The 19330-nt window shown below is 47.1% G+C and overlaps 1 protein-coding gene across 1 annotated transcript in view; it reads left to right on the forward strand.

Annotated features, from left to right (window-relative positions):
- The window catches only part of robo2 (roundabout, axon guidance receptor, homolog 2 (Drosophila)), a 1135129-nt gene that overhangs the window by 1032996 nt on the left and 82803 nt on the right, over positions 1-19330 (forward strand). The window contains exons 13-17 of the mRNA XM_078560411.1: positions 2214-2335; positions 5382-5613; positions 9489-9499; positions 9694-9720; positions 18090-18109. Coding sequence (XP_078416537.1) covers positions 2214-2335; positions 5382-5613; positions 9489-9499; positions 9694-9720; positions 18090-18109 — 412 coding nt within the window. The remainder of the gene's footprint in view (positions 1-2213; positions 2336-5381; positions 5614-9488; positions 9500-9693; positions 9721-18089; positions 18110-19330) is intronic.

A 19330-nucleotide genomic window follows, 5' to 3' on the forward strand; every position in this document is an offset into this window, starting at 1 on the left:
GGTGATCTTCATGCTGTTCAGCATTGCCATCCACCCAATGATTGGAGCCACATTGCTACTGCCCGCAGCTACAGGGACCAAGAAGGCGGCCCACTACCAATCTCCCAACGGCACTTCGGGAAGGGCAATACTGTCATCCTTGCTAGGTGGGTGTAGTCAACGTGACAGGGAAGCAGGTGAAATAAGAGACCACGGTTGCACTCTGAATAGGCAATGGAGAGACTTTTTTATTTACTCTTGGGATGTGGGCATCGCTAGCTAGGCCAGCATTTATTGCCCATCCCCAATTGCCCTTGAGAAGGTGGTGGTGAGCTGCCTTCTTGAATCGCTGCAGTCCATGTGGTGTAGGTACACCCACAGTGCTGTTAGGGAGGGAGCTCCAGGGATTTGACCCAACGACAGCGAAGGAATGGCGATATATTTCCAGGTCAGAATGGTGTGTGGCTTGGAGGGGAACTTGCAGGTGAAGATGTTCCCATGCATCTGCTAGCCCTGTCCTTCTAGGTGGTATAGGTTGCGCGTTTTGAAGGTGCAGTCTAAGGATCCATGGTGAGTTGCTGCAGTGCATCTTGTAGATGGTACACACTGCTGCTACTGTGCGTCAGTGGTGGAGGGAGTGAATGTTTGTGGATGTGATGCCAATCAAGCGGGCTGCTTTGTCCTAGATGGTATCGAGCTTCTTGAGTGTTATTGGAGCTGCACTCATCCGGGCAAGTGGGGAGTATTCCAACATACTTCTGACTTGTGCCTTGAAGATGGTGGACAGGCTTTGGGGAGTCAGGAGGTGAGTTATTCACTCTCACCTCAGACCTGCTCTTGTAGCCACAGTATTTCTATGGCTAGTCCAGTTCAGTTTCTGGTCAATGGTAACCCCCAGGATGAACGTCAAGAGTTTATGACTAATTAACAAAAGTGAGATCTTCACCGGGTAAGATCACCTTGAGAATGAGGTTAAACAAGAATTGAAGGAGTAATTGTAACAGATTCACAACATCTGTCAGAGACCCCAGCACCAATACATTAGCTGAAGCTTTAATGAACACTTACGAACTGTGTCATTGTTAGACTCTGAATGTTAGTTGACAGAGGCTCTGTTTATTATCCTTGGCGCTTCTTCACATGGCATACATTGGTTTTACTTTCAATTCCTGAACTTGTTCTCCCACTAGGCTCTGTGAAATTTAAGCCACTGAGAATGGCCAGAGTCAGTCTTTCTGGAAATTTGTTTTGACGCATTCCAAGTGTTACTCTGTTGAGTGAAGGGAAAAAAAGCAAAAGTGTTGTTTTTTTCATTTGAGTTGAGGGATGTCCCATCAAAAACTCCCAGCACAGGTACAATACAGGGTTAGATACAGGGTAAAGCTCCCTCTACACTGTCCCCATCAAACACTCCCAGGACAGGTACGACACAGGGTTAGATGCAGAGTAAAGCTCCTTCTACACTGTCCCCATCAAACACTCCCAGGGCAGGTACAGCACGGGGTTAGATACAGAGTAAAGCTCCCTCTACACTGTCTCCATCAAACACTCCCAGGGCAGATACAGCATGGGGTTAGGTACAGAGTAAAGCTCCCTCTACATTGTCCCCATCAAACACTCTCAGGGCAGGTACAGCACGGGGTTAGATACAGAGTAAAGCTCCCTCTACACTGTCCCCATCTAACACTCTCAGGGCATGTACAGCACGGGGTTAGATACAGAGTAAAGCTCTCTCTACACTGTCCCCATCAAACACTCTCAGGGCAGGTACAGCACGGGGTTAGATACAGAGTAAAGCTCCCTCTACACTGTCCCCATCAAACACTCTCAGGGCAGGTACAGCACGGGGTTAGATACAGAGTAAAACTGCTGAACATCCACCCAGCTATGATCAGCCGAGATGATGAATGAAAATCAGGAATTTTAGTGGCATATTTGTCTTAGTCCAGCACTGATTCAAGTCTTTAATGACTTTAACAATGAGACACTCGAAGGAAGACTGTGGAAGGTTTTTGTAAGTGTATTAATGATACATGAGAGTGAAGGCAGATTGTGGTCAGATTCCTTCAAGGTGCTGAACAGAAATGCTAGGGTATCCCAGGGAGATGTCTCAGATCTTCAACTCTGATGAAAGGTCATCGACCTGCAATGTTAACTCTGTTTATCTCTCCACGGATGCAGCATTTTCTATTTTTTGTCTTAAATCTTGTTTGCCTCTTATCGATTCCTCACAGATATCAGTCCACCAGCACAAGGTGTGGATCACAGGCAAGTTCAGCGAGAGCTCGGTGAAGTCATCGTACGTCTGCACAACCCGCTTGTCCTCACACCATCCAGTATCCAGGTCACGTGGACGGTGAGCACCTGATCATTTTACTGACTTTGCTCTGATAGGAAATCTCCTATTCTCACTAACCAATATTTATCTAGTAGGTGTTAGGCTTGGCTCTGTGGGCTGTGTCAAAGGGTTATGTCCCACTCCAGAGAGTTTGAACACAAAATCTATACTGAAACTCCAAGTGCGGTATCGACCGAGTGCTGCACTGTTGGAGGTGCCAGGTTTTGGATGAGAGGTTACATCGAGATCCTGTCAGCCCTCGCAGGTGGAGGTTAATGATCCTTTGGCTCTATTTCAAAGAACAGGAGAGTTCTCCCTGATGCCGTGAGGAATATTTATGCCTCAACCAACATCAGTAAAACAGTTGACGTGCTCATTTTTACATTGCTGTGTGTGGGAGCTTGCTGTGCACAAATTGGCTGCCATCACATTACAACAGTGAATACACTCCATTGGCTGTCAAGTGCTTTGGGATGTTCTGAAGCTGTGAAAGACAGGGCCTATATTCTTTGGAGTTTCAAAGAATGAGAGGTGGTCTCATTGAAACATGCTTCTATTCTGAGGGGACTTGATAGGATCGGCACTGGGAGGCTGTTTCCACTGGCTGGGGGAATTTAAAACATGGAGGCACAGTCTCAGGATAAGAGGCTGATCATTTAGGACTGAGGGAGGAGAAATGGCGTCACTGAAGGGGTTGCGAACCTTTGGAATTCTCGACCCCAGAGGGTTGTGGATGCTCCGTTGTTGAACACATTTAAGGCTGGGATTGGCAGATTTTGGTCTCTCAGGGAATCGAGGGATATGGGGAGTAGGTGGGGACAGCCATGATCGTATTGAATGGTGCAGAAGGCTTGACGCACCATATGGTCTACTCCTGCTCCTATTTATGTGTTCTTTCAAATAACACCACTGTTATTTGGTCATTGCTTTGTGTGGGAGCTTGCTGTGCACAAATTGGCTGCCATGTTTCTCCACATTACAACAATGACTGCGATTTTTTTGGTTGTGAAATGCTCTGCAATGTCCTAAGGGTGTGAGGAGCACGGTTTAAATACACCTTCTTACTATCTGCAGAGTTGGAGTGTAATGACCCTTAATGAGGATTCAGTGAGGATCAACGTAGGCTGGAGGAGGAACATGGCAGGAAAGTTAAAAGGAATGCCGGGTATTGGTGTATTGATGAAAAAGACAGTGTGTTTGTGTTTGGGCAGAAGTTGATCTCATTGCTTTAGATGGAGGATGCTGTCCTTAAGTTCACGCTCCCCAGAGATTCAGATTGCACAGGTGCTTGGTGCAACAATGAAAACTGGTTTAATGTGGGCTGTACATTGAACTGCGATCATCCAATGCAGGCACTTTGGAGTAAGCTGGTTCAAGCTTCCGTCTAGGGTTTGAAAAGTGTGTGGGTTGGAACACAGAATGCTGGGGTCAGCGTGCCAGACCGGATTTGTCCCAGGGAGGAGGGGTTCCTGTTACATGTAAAGATTGGGGAAGAGGGAAACAGGGTGACCGACTCTTATGAAACAAAATAAGTGACACTTCAACCGTGCCACCGGCTAGGGAGGGAGGTGGCAGGGGAGGCTAGCTGGTGACTCTGTGGGAGGGGTGTTGGGAAGTAATTGGTGACCATGAGAGTCGGGGCGAGGGAAGGTCTTGAGAACAGGAGGGGTGGGGCATTTCAAATCAATTAAAACTTACAATTTATCCGCTTGTGTCACTGTCACTGGGTGAAAACCCTGGAACTCCCTCCCTAACAGAACTGTGGGTGTACCTACACCACATGGACTGTAGCGGTTCAAGATGGCAGCTCACCGCCACCTTCTCAAGGGCAATTAGGGATGGGCAATAAATGCTGGCCCAGCCAGCGAAGCCCACATCCTCTGAAAGAATAAAAAAAAGAAAAGAAATCCCATCCCTGTTCTGTTTCTTTTGCCAATTATCTTAACCCTGTGTCCTGTGGTGACTGATCTGCCTGCCATTGGAAACAGTTTCCCTTAATTTAGTCTGTCAAACCCTTCATGATTGTGAATACCTCTACTGTATCTCCCCTTAACCTCCTCTGCTCTAAAGAGATTTCCAGCCAGGATGACCAGCTGTACTGCATTTAAAGCGATTGCCCTTCATTTTAACCATTTTCCCTGGACCTTACATCCCATAATTCTAGGACAGCCTGCGGGAGACTGATCCTGGGAGACTCCATGGGGAGTTTGAGTCGGCCAGCAGAGAGATGATCATTTTTTTTTTCATTCATTTACGGGATGTGGGCTTCGCTGGCTGGGCCAGCGTTTATTGTTCCGGGATACTCCACAAGTTGCTATGATCTGGAATGCACTGCCTGAAAAGTTAGTGGAAGCAGATCGAACTTTCAACAGGGGAATTGGGTAAATACTTGAAAAGGAAAAAAAATGCAGGGCTACGGGGAGAGACTGCTGAGAGTTGAACTAATCGCTCGATCAAAGAGCTGGCACAGACCCTGAAGGCCAATTTCCTCCTCCTGTTCTGTATCATTGTATGATTTCCGGAACCCTAATTTCCAGTGATTTAGGTTAAAATGAGGTCACATCTCCCTTGAGTGAAATCCGCTCCGCTTTGGGCCCAGCCTGCTGCTGTCTTGAATTATAATCATAGGAACATATCTCTGACAGCACAGAAGGCCGTTCGATCCATCTCTGAAAGAGCTATTCAGTTAGTTCCTCTCCTCTCGGTCTTTCTCAGTAAACTTGGAAACTTTCCCTTTTTCCCTTTCAAAAGTTACTCCCAAATCTTTGCAATCCGTTCCAAAATTGGACGCAATGCTCTGGCTGGGGTCTAACCAAGTGATTATAATTTCCTTGCTTTTGTACTCTGCGCCTCAGCTTATAAAGCCAAGGATCTCATATGTTTTTCTAACAGCTTCATTAGCTTGTCCAGCCACATTCAGGCCTTTCCGTTCCTGCGCCCCCTTTAAAGTTATACCATTCAATTTGCAATGTCTCTCCTTATTCTTCCTTCTGCATTAAAAAGGGGATGGACAGATATCTCAGGGCTGTAGAAACTAGCCGCCTCCTCTCTTGGTCCCACACAGGTCGACCGCCAGTCACAGTTCATCCAGGGCTACCGTGTGATGTTCCGGCAAGTCTCCGGCCTCCCGAGCCCCTCGTCCTGGCAGGTGATGGAGGTCAAAGTGCCAACCGAGCGGAGCGCAGTCCTCAACAACCTGAAGAAGGGCATCACCTACGAGATGAAAGTCCGGCCGTACTTCAACGAGTTTCAGGGGATTGACAGTGAGTCGAAAACTGCGCGCACGACGGAGGAAGGTGGGTTGCACGAAATGTATGTCTTCGTCTTTTCAGTGTTTTATGGAAATAATAACCAGCTAAACCTTGCTGAACTGGGACATCTTACACCATGGCCCCTTTAGGCTATTTTCCCGTTCCCTCCATAATTTGGTGGAAGTATGGAGCAGGGCGAGGAGGGCAACGAGGACAATGACAGGACTAACGGTCTGTCTCCTTCATCATGGAGATTTAAAGATTGAGAAAGAGGAAGAGGAGGAGTGGCAGGGGTGAAAACTGCATGAGTTACATAGGATTACGTAGGATATACGACAGAGAAATAGGCCATTCAGCCCAACCAGTCCATGTCGGTGTTTATGCTCCACTCGATCCTCCTTCCATCTTTCCTCATCTAAATCTATCATCATAACCCTCTATTGCCTTCTCCCTGAAATGCTTGTTGAGCTTAAATGGATCTAACCTATTCACTGCAACCCCTCTCTGTGGTAGCGAGCTCCACAGTCTCAGCACTCATTGGGTGAAGAAGTTTCTTCCTGATTCCCTATTGGATTTCTTGGTGACTATCTTATATTGACAGCCTCTAGTTATGATGCTCCTTACAAGAGGAAACATTCTGTCTGTATCCACTCTATCAAAACACTTCATAATCTTAAACCTATATTATGTCACCCCTCAGCCTTCTTTTTCCAAGAGAAAAGAGACCCAGCCTGTCACTCCTTTCCTGATATCTATACCCACACATTTCTGATATCATCCTTGCAAATCTTCTCTGCACCCTCTTCAGTGCTTCTATATCCTTTTTAGAATATGGCGACTAAAACTGCACCCAGTACTCAAGTACAGGTCTAGCTAAGGTTTGTCACAGATTTATCATAACTTCCCTACTTTTCAGTTCTGTTCCTCTAGAAATAAAGCCTAGTGTTTGGATTAGAGCCACATCAAATGCAGAAAGAGAAATAAAGAGAGGGAAAGAAAGACGGGATTTCAAATTTTAAAATCTCTGACAACAATTGACTATGTATAGGGATGAGACTCCACTGTTTAAATTAGTTGCTCCCTGGGTCAGAATGGTTGACTGGCATTGCATTAACTGTTATCATATCAAACTGTCACTTAATGGTGCAGAACCTCAATTATTGATGAAAAGAGAGACATGTTGATGAAGGTTTTTGTTTTTGCACTCATTAGGCCAAAGTAAGAATGCCAAATTTCAAATGTCATTGTTGGGATTGTTTGAAATTTAGCATTCTTGCTTTTGTCCTGGTGAGTGCAAGTCAAAAAGCTTCGGCAACATGTCTCTCTTTTCAGCAATATCCGAGCTATTTTATCATTAAAAGGGTACTTAACACTATTAATTATAAACTCTACCTTTCTGCACTGAGTTCGATTGGCAATTAATGTGAAAATCCAGCAAGTTCTTCAAAATAATGAGGAGGCTATGGATGAGGCTTGTGTCAGGGATTTGAACCGGATTATTAATCCAGGCCTCTAGATTATTATTCTAATAATATAACCACAGCCCTGCCCTCTAAGCTCCCTTTCCTTTCTAGGATCCTCCTTTGCCTCCTAACTCCTTGCCCATCGCCCCCTCAAGCCTGCACCCTCCTGGCCAAAGTTATGAATGGCTCTTCTCCATGACGATGTTCCTCCTGGTCCTCAATGACATCTAAGGGGCGTTCAGTACCACCAATGGCCTCATCTGCTCCACCGATCAACTCTGTGGAACTATCCTGCATGATTTAATTCCGACCTGCCCCAATGCATCCAGCAATGCTTTCACTTCCTGCTCCCTCAGATCACCTCCAGAGCCCCCCAAAGATGTCTCCATGGTCCTCGCTTTTTCATCTGCAATATATATATATATATATAAGCAGAGTTCTAAACATATACATATAGCAAAAAAATGTTCCAAAGTACTTGCCAGATGGAGCTAGGGAATGGAAACGGGTACTGAGCCAGAATGAGAGGTTAGGAGGATCAGTCAAAAGCTTGGTTGGTTGATTGGGTTTTGAAGAAGATTCTGAAGGTGGAAGAAGAGTTAGAAAAGCAAGAGGTTTAGGGAGGTAGCTCCAAAGAGAAGTGTTGAATTACTTGATGGCCCTGAATTTGATGATAGTGAGACACAAGGCAAGCTTCAGGGACATGGTATGTGAGGAGGGATGAAGGGCCAGTGGCAAGTTGATGACGACAAGGGTTTTAAACTGTAAGTTTTGTTGGGGGAGCAATGAAGGTTCTTGAAGACGTGATAATGGGTGAGTGGGACTTAGTGTGAGACAGCTGAGTTTAGTCAATGGTGTTTATAGGAACTGAGTGCCCAGCAAGGAGATTATTGGTGTAAAGTCTAGAGGTATCAAAGGCATGAATGAGTTTCAGCACTGGAGGCACTGAGGGAAGAATGGAGGTGTGCGATGTTCCAGGTTGGCGAGGCAGTGCAGAGGGGGCGGGTGGCGGGGTTGCTGAACTTTCAGCTCAGGGGTGAAGGTGACACCAAGGTTGTGAATGGTGGTGGTTCAGTCTGATGCTAGGGAAGTGGATAGAGGGAGTACAAAAGCTTTGGTGTTAATGTAGAGAGCTGAACACAAGGGTGTTGGCTTACGTAATGTCAATCCAAATCAAGTTTCCACCTATCTATGACCATGTCTGACAGCCTTTCAGCACAACGGCAGTGGAAGGATCAACAGACATGGTACAGAGATCATTCTGCCTAACATCAGTGCGCTGAATGATATCACGCCATAGCTCCACATTCGTTCTTTCACTTGTTTCAACTATTATTTTCCTCCACTCTCTTTCAAACACGTTAGAATATTTTACCCTGTATCTAACCCATGCCAAAACTGCTCTGGGAGTGTTTGATGGGGACAGTGTAGAGGGAGCTTTACTCTGTATCTAACCCCGTGCTGTACCTGTCCTGGGAGTGTTTGATGGGGACAGTGTAGAGGGAGCTTTACTCTATATCTAACCCCGTGCTGTACCTGCCCTGGGAGTGTTTGATGGGGACAGTGTAGAGGGAGCTTTACTCTGTATCTAACCCCGTGATGTACCTGCCCTGGGACTGTTTGATGGGAACAGTGTAGAGGGAGCTTTACTCTGTATCTAACCCTGTGCTGTACCTGTCCTGGGAATGTTTGATGGGGACAGTGTAGAGGGAGCTTTACTCTGTATCTAACCCCGTGCTGTACCTGCCCTGGGAGTGTTTGATGGGGACAGTGTAGAGGGAGCTTTACTCTGTATCTAACCCCATGATGTACCTGTCCTGGGACTGTTTGATGGGAACAGTGTAGAGGGAGCTTTACTCTGTATCTAACCCCGTGCTGTACCTGTCCTGGAAGTGATTAATGGGGGAGAGCTTTACTCTGTATGTAACCCGTCATGTACCTGACCCAGGTATGTTTAATGGGACAGTGCAGAGAACGGTTAACTGTGTACCAAACCTGTGCTGTTTTTTTGGCCTGGGAATGTTTGATTCTCACACAGACTGTCTGAAATAAAATGGGATGTATTGTCCAGCACTAACATCCTTCACCTTGACAAGAACAAGACTGACAGTTAAAAAGAAGCAAAACTTTCTGGTGACTGAATATTTCAGAGCGCAAGTCCCGCTGTGCACAAACGTACTATAAACCATTCCTAGGATATACTTGTAGAGTCTCTATATGTGCCGTAACACACAGAGACTTTGCAAAAACCTTGCACAAAGCTCCATAACACTCAGCAGATTTATTCTGCTTTTTGTGTACAGGACATACCTGGGCAATTTTCCACATAGCCGGGTAGATGCCAGTGTTGTAGCTGTACTGGAACAGCTTGGCTAGGGGTGCAGCAAGTTCTGGAGCACAAGCCCTCAGTACTATTGCCGGAATATTGTCAGGGCCCATAGCCTTTGCAGTATCCAGTGCCTTCAGCTGTTTCTTGATATCACGTGGAGTGAATCGAATTGGCTGAAGACTGGCATCTGTGATGCTGGGAACCTCCAGAGGAGGCCAAGATGGATCATCCACTTGGCACTTCTGGCTGAAGATTGTAGCAAATGCTTCAGCCTTATCATTTGCACTGATGTGCTGGGCTCCTCCAACATTGAGGATGGGGATATTTGTGGAGCCTCCTCCTCCAGTGAGTTGTTTAATTGTCCACCACCATTCACAACTGGATGTGGCAGAACTGCAGATCTTAGATCTGATCCGTTGATTGTGGAATTGCTTAGCTCTGTCTATCACTTGATGCTTATGCTGTTTGGCACACAAGTAGTCCTGTTTTATAGCCTCACCAGGTTGACACCTCATTTTTAGGTATGCCTGGTGCTGCTCCTGGCATGCCCTCCTGCACTCTTCATTGAACCAGGGTTGATCCCCTGGATTGATGGTAATGGTAGAGTGGGGGATATGCTGGGCCATGAGGTTGCAGATTGTGTTTGAGTACAATTCCTGCTGCTGCTGATGACCCACAGCACCTCATGGATGCCCAGTCTTGAGTTGTTAGATCTGTTCAAAAGCTATCCCATTTAGCACAGTGGTAGTGCCACACAACACGATGGAGGGTATCCTCAATGTGAAGGCAGGACTTTGTCTCCACAAGGACTGTGCGATGGTCACTCCTACCGATACTGTCATGGACAGATGCACCTGCAGCAGGCAGGTTGGTGAGGATGAGGCCAAGTATGTTTGTTCACACTTGTTGGTTCCCTCATCACCTGCCGCAGACCAAGTCTAGCAGGTATGTTCTTTAGGACTTGGCCAGCTCAGTCAGTAGTGGTGCTACCGAGCCACTCTTGGTGATGAACATTGAAGTCCCCCACCCAGAGCACATTCTGCACCCTTGCCACCCTCAGTGCTTCCTCCAAGTGGTGTTCAACATGGAGGAGCACTGATTCATCAGCTGAGGGAGGGCGGTACGTGGTAATCATCAAGAGGTTTCCTTGCCCATGTTTGACCTGATGCCATGAGACTTCATGGGGTCCAGAGTTGATGTTGCGGACTCGTGGGGCAACTCCCTCCTGACTGTACACCACTGTGCCATCACCTCTGCTGGGTCTGTCCTGCCAGTGGGACAGGACATACCCAGGGATGGTGATGATGGAGTCTGGGACATTTTCTGTAAGGTATGATTCCGTGAGGATGACTATGTTAGGCAGTTGCCTGGCTCGGCTGTGGGGCAGCTCTCCCAATTTTGACACAAGCCCCCAGATGTTAGTCAGGAGGACTTTGCAGGGTCGACAGGGCTGCGAGTGCCGTTGTCGTTTCTGGTGCCTAGGTCGATGCCAGGTGGTCTGTCTGGTTTGACCCCTTTTTTAAAACTCTGTAATGGTTTTTATAAAGCTAAGTGGCTTGCTAGGATGTTTCAGAGGGGATTTAAGAGTCTGCCACATTGCTGTGGGTCTGGAGTCACATGTAGGCCAGACCAGATAAGGATGGCAAGTTTCCTTCCCTAAAGGACACAATGGTTAGAGCATCATGACTAGACACATCCCACAACCCCCACCCTCACTCCTCCCCTGCACCCCTCCCACCCCTCCCCTCCCCTCCCCCAGACCCACATGATGGAAGGGCTTCTGATTGAGAGAGCTAAGGATGATCCAACACACAAAGTGAAGAGCATGAGCAAGTTTGAAAGGGATAGCATCAAAGATGTTACTTCAGGAAGCAATGGGGAGACATGGCCCACAAGCTTTACCTCTCTGGAAATCCTCGGCATGAGACAGAAAGTTATTCTCCATTTCTAGCTGGTACACAGAGTATCTGCCCCCAGCGAGTGTACCCTGCCCCTTTCACCAGTGGGTATGCTCAATGCTTCTCACCAGTTGGTACACATTATACATGCCAATGACCTCTTTCTTACATTACAATGTATATGGAGGCTGTTGACTGGTACAATGGCACATATAGGGTATATCCATGGTAATAGGTAATAAGGCATATCCACTAGTGACTGGTAAATTGTACTAGGCGGTGAGGGGGATATTGTATAACTGCTGAAGGCAGTTATAACGTGTACCACTAGGTGAGGGGTATAGTGCCAGCTTACTCACTCAGCTTTTGGTAACACAACCTTAAGAGAAATCAATCGATACTGCGCCGTGCACTTTTCTGTTTTCCATCTGAGAGTCCACCTTTCCATCTTCTGTATTTTAATCTGGACAAAGCGTGATGCACATTTGCCTAACCTTCCGAGTTCACCTCCACAGCAACACCATTTACTGCAGAGAGTGTTTAAAAAATGGCTCTGTCAATAATTGACCTGGCCTCAACCCTTACACGAAAGTGAGTTATGCAGTTTGCACTCAATTATTGTGTCTCTCTCGAGTTCTCTTTCTCTATCACCTTCTCCTCATTTCATCTCTCATTTCTTTCAGCTGCTTCTCTATCTCTCTTCCTCACACATTCTTTTCTCTTATATTTCTTTTTTGTATCTCTTCTTCCTTCTCCATCTCTCTGTATCTCTCCTTCCTTCTCCGTCTTTCTGTATCTCTCCTCTCTCTGTCTCTCCTCTCTCTCTATATCTCTCTGTATCTCTCCTTCTCTTGCTGTCTCTCTCTCCATATCTCTCCTTCTCTCACTGTCTATCTCTACCCTTCCCTCTCTCTCTGTATCTCTCCTTTTCTCTGTACCTCTCCTTCTCTCTGTGTGTCTCCTTCCCCCTCTGTTTCTCTCTATCTCTCCTTCCCTCTCCATCTTTCTATCTCGCCTTCCCTCTTTTTCTCTCTCTATCTCTCTATCTGTCTCTGTCTCCCTGTATCTCTCTACCCCTCTCCATCTCTCTCTATCTCTCTCCCTCTCTTCTCTTTCCATGTCTCTCCTTTCCTTTCTGCGGCTCTCCTTCATTCACTGTCCCTCTTTGCTCTCTTTTCCACATATCCTTTTTCACAGCCCCTCTCTTATCCCTGTCATCTTTCAGTGCTTGCTTCCCTCTCTATCTCTAGCCTTTTCTTCTTTATCTTTTTCTCTTTTTCTCCCTAGCTATTTCCTCCCTTCCCACCTCCACACCACCCGCCACCACCCACCATCTCTCCACACTCTGTTTTCTGTATGTATATCCGTACTTTCAGTTCCATTACTTCCCTTTGTACAGCAAACAATTTATCACATTTCAGCAATATGTTTATCTCCAGCCCTTTGGCCTTGCCTGGAAAATAACAAATGGACTTTCTATGTGGCTGCGCTCGTGTGAGCCACAACAACTTCTGTTTTCACAGCTTGTCCCTGGGAAGGAGCTGAGAGGTGGAATAATTGACCTGTCAGGGTTCAGCCATGACTTTTTCGTTCTTCACACTAGCAGTGAGCGAAATGAGAAAACAGTTTCACAACCAAAACCAAGTTAGTTTTTCTCAATATGTCTCCATTTGAGTGCGGTCACCAGCACTCCCTTGACAGTATTACACATCGCTTGGATTTTACAGTATGGAAACTGGCCCAACTGCTCCATGCCAGTGTTGGTGCTGCAAACGAGTCTCCTCCCACCCTCTTTCATCTCACCCTGTCACCATACCCTTTCTCCCTCATGTCTATCTAGCTTCCCTTGAAATACATTTATACTATTTATCTCAATTACTCCATATGGTAGCAAGTTCCATATTCTATCCACACCTTCAGTAGAGATGTTTCTCTTGATATTCGCATTGGAATTATCGATGCCTATCTTGCATTGATGGCTCCTAGTTCTGGGCTTCACACAAGTTGAAACGTTTTCTCTATGTCTAACCTATCAAACCTCGTCATAATCCTAAAGACGGGTCAGCCCTCAGCTTCTTTACTAGAGAAAAGAGCCTCAGCTTGTTCAATCTTTCCTGATAATTAAAACTTCTCAGTTCTGGTCCTTGTAATTATTTTGCACCTTCTCCAGTGCCTCCATAAAATTTCTATAATGATAGAGACCAGAACTGCACATAGTACTTAAAAAATTTTTTTTCATGGGGACATTTGGTGCCCATCCCTAATTGCCCTTGAACTGAGTGGCTTGCTAGGCCATTTCAGAGGGCAACTAAGAGTCAACCACATTGCTGTGGGTCTGGAGCCACGTGTGGGCCAGACCAGGTAAGGACGGCAAATTTCCTTCCCTAAAGGACATTAGTGAACCAGATGGGTATTTACAACAATTAATGATTATTTTGTGGTCACCATTTCTTGACTCAGTGGGTGGTGAACATGTGGAATTCTCTGCGACAGAAGGCTCTAGGGGCCAAGTCACTGAATATATTTAGGAAGGAAATGGATAGATTTCTACACTCTAAAGGTGTCAAGGGATATGGGGAGAGAACAGGAGTATGACGTTGAGATAGAGGATCAGCCATGACGGAGCAGGCTCAAAGAGCTGAATGATCTACTCCTGCTCCTATTATCTATGTTTCTATTAGAGGCTAGCTTTATGTTCCAGGTTAAATAATTGAATTTGCTATACCCACTGCCGTGGTGGATTTGAGCCTGTGTTCCCAGAGCATTAGCCTAGGTCTCTGGATTACTAGCCCAGTAATGCCAACATCTCCTGCATCCGGTGTGGTCTAAGCAAAGTTCTACACAAATTTTATATAACACGGTGTTAGAGATTGGGAAGGCCCCAGGTTCAACCCCTGCTCGGTGCTGAACTCATCATGAGCGGGAATTCGGAACAATTTTAAATTAGCCTGAGTGGCCATATACCAGCAAAATCAGGAGCACTTTGTCACACACGGGCGAGTGGAGATCTGGAACTCAGGCCCAGACTGAGTGAAGAGGGACAATGTGTGGCTCCAAACCCACCCCAACATGATTGGCTTTTAACTGTCCACTGGAGTGGCCTCACAAGCCACCTGAGGGCCAACTACGGATGGGCGATTAATGCTGGCCTTACCTACATCCTGAGAGGGAATAAAAGAAAGAGGTTTTCTCTCCCATTCCTCCCTCAACAAACATCACCAAAAACAAATAAGTCGGAGCCTTTAAAATTATGAAGGGGTTCGATAGGGTAGACGTAGAGAAGATGTGGACTAGGCCAAAACTAGCGACCATAATATACGAAATAGTCATTAATTGGGAAATTCAAGAGAACATTTTTTAAGGAGAGAGTGGTGAATGTGGAACTCACTGACACAGGGAGTTGTTGAGGTGAACAGTTTAGATATATTTAAGGGGAAGGTAGATATACACATGATGAAGAAAAGAATAGCAGGTTTTGCCCACAGGAGGCTCATGTGGAACACAAAGGCCTGTTGGGCCGAATGGCCTGTTTCTGTGCTGTAGATTCTGGAAAGGCTGTAGAGACTGGGAGACAATTGGAGCTTTGAAGATTGAGATTGATAAATTCTTGTTGGCTAAGGGTATTAAGGATTGCAGAACCAAGTCGGGTAGTTGGAGTTAAGCTACAGATTCGCCACGTACTAAATGAAAGGTGGAGCAGGTTCAAAGGGCTGCTGGCCTCATCCTGTTCCTGTGTTTTCTATGTACCGCATGAGCTACCAACCTCTGCCACCTTCGAAAGAGAAGGGGAGACAATTAGCAAAGCTAGGTACAGATTAGGCCTATCTCAATGGGTATGAGAAATAGTCACTTGGGCCGCTCTGAAGAAGGGTTATACAGACTTGAAACGTTAACTCCGTTTCTCTCTCCACAGATGCTGCCAGACCTGCTGAGTTTTCCCAGCATTTTCTGTTTTTGTTTCAGATTTCCAGTATCCGCAATATTTTGCTTTTAGCCACTTGGGTTAGTTGTCAAGGTACATTCACCACTCTGAACAGAGCGGTCATAATATTCCCAATACTTCATCTCTTGATTTTGACTGTGGTGAAACCACTTTGGAGACTGCTGTCGCTCTACAGTTACTAGATTTGGAATCATGCCATTATCATTTCCCCCAAACCACTGCTCTGCACATTTTTCCACCCCCCCCCACCGAATCTTCAGTATGTTGAAGTCAAGATTCATTTCACTATCTCCTATCCTAAGTCACTGTCCCCATCCATCTCTTCGCCTCATCCAGCCTTCCTTTCCTCCTGCATTCTACAGGTTTTGGAACCCAAATTAGTTAACATCTCACCACCGCTCCCTGATTGACCTTATCGTCTCCTGTAATCAAACAGTGCGTCTGACACTGCACACCATTGGAGAAGAGAGACAGGAGGAGAACATTAATCCCCTTGATCCTGTTCCACCATTTGATTAGATCATGGCTGATCTGTATCTTAACTGCATCTACCTATCTTGATTCCATATCCCTTAATACCCTTTACCTAGCAAAAATTTATCAATTGGTTTTGAAATTTCCAATTGGCTCACCCTCCCCACTGCCCACCCCCACCACCACCCCCACCACCACCACCACCACCACCATCCCCCACCACCATCCCCCAACAGCGTTCTGGAGGAGAGAGGTCTAAATTTCCAGTACTCTTTGTTTGAGGGAGTGTTTCCTGATATCACCCCTGAATGGCTTGGCTCTAATTTTAAGGTTATGCCCCCCATGCTCTGGTCTCTCCCCCTGCCCCTGCCCCTGCCACCACCCCCCAAACCCCCTTCCCAGGAGAAATAGTTTCTCTATTAACTATTCTATCAAATCCATTCATCATCTTAAACATCTCGATTAGAGCACCCCTTAATCTTCTGTACTCGAGGGAATTCAAGACTAAGCTTTGCAACCTGTCCTCGGAATTTGACCCTTTCAGTCCCAGTATCGTTCTGGTGAATTGGCACTGTGCCCTCCCCAAGACCATTATACCCTTCCTATGATGGGGGGGGGCCCAGAACTGATCTACCCAGAGCTCCATCACCCTGGAATAACTTCCATCCCTTTGTAATCCAGCCCCCTTGAGAAAAAAAGCAAATATCCCATTTGCCTTATAAATTATTTTTCGTACTTGCCCAGTAGCTTTTTAGAGATTCCTGTTCAGCGCTTCAGCTCCTAAATCTTTCTGCTCCTCCGCAGCCCTTCACTACTGACCATTTAGAAGGTTCTGGGCTATCCTTCTTTTACCTCCAAAGTGAATGATCTCACCCTTTTCCATGTTGAACTCCCATCTGCCACAGATTTTTCCCTCTCGTTGAATCTATCAGCATCTCTTTGCAACATTCTGTTCCCTCTCTGAGCTATTTGCTGTGCACCTAACATAGTGATCTACATTCAATTTGAAAAAACAAAAAAACATGTAGAGTTGGCCATAAGTACAGCACAATGGCCCCAAACTCAAAAAAAAAAGCACTCAACTCCTGTAGAATCAAGTAATTTCATTTCTCCCCCTCCCCCATTACCAAACACAGTGACCCTGTTCAACACCCTTGAAACTCAGTCTGCCAGCAATCAATCCGCTCTTTTATTGATGCTTTCCACAGAATCCCATTAAGAGTACTTTACAGCGCAGTGCATGGAATGAAACCTGTACCAAATGTTATTGTTCATTAGGACATTAAGCACTGTTGCCGCAATTTAACCCTCTATCTACCCCCTTCCCCTCCCCCTCCCCTTTCCCTGCACTATATAGACACTATAAAGACATCTACGAGTCTTCTTAAAGCACGCCGACTAATTCATCAGCGAACCCTCGCAGAAACCAAGTAAAGGAACCCGACGTCCTTGCTGTTTTCTAATAAAAATGTCGGGATTTATGACGGCTGGTTTCCAGCCAGCATGGGTGCGGACAGGGGTCACGGTGAAGGAGGCTGCACTGCATTTTGAAAAGGATCCTGCAAAATGTGGAGTGAATCATCACTTGGCCGAATAGCAGTGAATTCTCCTTTCTGCTGGAAATAGGATGGCTCTCTCCGGGCGGGTTCTGCCGGGAGCACAATATCATCTCTCTGTGTGAAATCTTTTTCTATTTTACCCCTTCCTCCTATCTCCTCCCCAGCCTCCACACAACCACCCATTCCCCCTGCCCCAACCCTCAGTTTCCTCCAGGTTTTCTTGCCCCTTCTCTCTTATAGGAGCCCTGCCTGCTTTTTCCTGGTATGGAGTTTCTTTGCCATTGGCCATTTATTAATACTTCTCCCATTCTTCATGCGCCATTGAGTGTTGGTGAGACTCTTAGACCACTGGGTGCATTGTGTCCTACTCTTAGCCTGTCCCAAGCCCCATTCACCCATTACTCCCTGTTCTGTCTGGACCTCCGTTGGCACCCGGTCCAGCAATGCCTCAATTTTAAGATTCTCTTTCCCCTGTTCAAATCTCTCCACAACCTCACCTCCCTCTATCTCTGTCACCTCCTTCAGTTCCACAACCCTCCAAAATCTCTCTGTTCCTTTGGTGCATCCTGAATTTTCATCACTGCAGCCCGGGCCCCAAGCTCCGGAATTCCCTCCCTAAGCCTCTCTGCACCCCTATCTCCTTCTTTTCAATGTATCCTTTCATGGGATGTGGACCTCACTGGCAAGGCCAGTATTTGTTGCCCAACCCTAATTGCCCTTGAACTGAGTGGGCTTACTAGGCCATTTCAGAGGGCAATTGAGAGTCAACCACATTGCAGTGGGTCTGGAGTCATAGGTAGGCCAGACCAGGAAGGGTTGGCAGATTTCCTTCCCTAAAGGGTGTTAGTGAGCCAGGTGGGATTTTACGACAATCAGTGATAGTTGCCATGGTCACCAATACCAAGACGAGCTTTCAATTCCTTATTGTATTCATTGAATTTAGTTGCCGAGATGAGATTTGAATATTTGAACCCATGTCCCCAGGACATTAGCCTGGGCCTCTCGTCTGCTGACATCACCGCTTTGCCATCGTCTTCTTACAACTTAACTTTTTGACCAAGCTTTCAGTCACCTGTCCTTACGTGACTTGGTGTCAAATCCTTTTTTTTAAAAACCGCTGCCATGAAGCCCCCGGGAACATTTCGCCACGTTTAGGATGAGAGTTTGAAAGCCGAGACATTGCTGGAACGGGAGCCAGTGTTGATCAGCGAGCACAGGGGGTGACGGGTGAATGGAGCTTTGTGCAAGTTAGGCTGCGGACAGCAGAGTTTAGGATGGGATCGAGTTTAAATGGAGGGTGCAAGGTGGGAGGGCCGGCCTGGAGAGGATTGGGATAGCTGAGGCCGGAGGAGGATTGGGATAGCTGAGGCCTGAGGAGGATTGGGATAGCTGAGGCCGGAGGAGGATTGGGATAGCTGAGGCCGGAGGAGGATTGGGATAGCTGAGGCAGGAGGAGGATTGGGTAGCTGAGGCCAGAGGAGGATTGGGATAGCTGAGGCCTGAGGAGGATTGGGATAGCTGAGGCCGGAGGAGGATTGGGATAGCTGAGGCCGGAGGAGGATTGGGATAGCTGAGGCCGGAGGAGGATTGGGATAGCTGAGGCCGGAGGAGGATTGGGATAGCTGAGGCCGGAGGAGGAATGGGATAGCTGAGGCCGGAGGTGACGAAAGCATGGATGATCGTTTTTAGCGGCAGATGAGCTGAAGCTGGCGCAAAGCATCTCACTTGTGAAATGGCCTTTAAATACCTCAGGGGGAGCCATTTTATGAAACAGCCCATATGTATCAATTATCTAGAGGGCTGGGGGTGGGGCGTGGGGGGGGGGGGGGGGGGTGGGGGGGGGGGGGCGGGTGGTGGTGGGGTCGGGGGCGGGGGGTGGTGGTGGGGTCGGGGGAGGGGGGTGGTGGTGGGGTCGGGGGGGGGGTGGTGGTGGGGTCGGGGGGGGGGTGGTGGTGGGGTCGGGGGTGGGGGTGGTGGTGGGGTCGGGGGTGGGGGGTGGTAGTGGGGTCGGGGGGTGGGGTCGGGGTGGGGGGTGGTGGTGGGGTCGGGGGTGGGGGGTGGTAGTGGGGTCGGGGGGCGGGTGGAGCTGGTGAATA

This window comes from Cetorhinus maximus, chromosome 16 (genome assembly GCF_964194155.1).
Source record: "Cetorhinus maximus chromosome 16, sCetMax3.hap1.1, whole genome shotgun sequence".
Taxonomy (NCBI): Eukaryota; Metazoa; Chordata; class Chondrichthyes; order Lamniformes; family Cetorhinidae; genus Cetorhinus; species Cetorhinus maximus.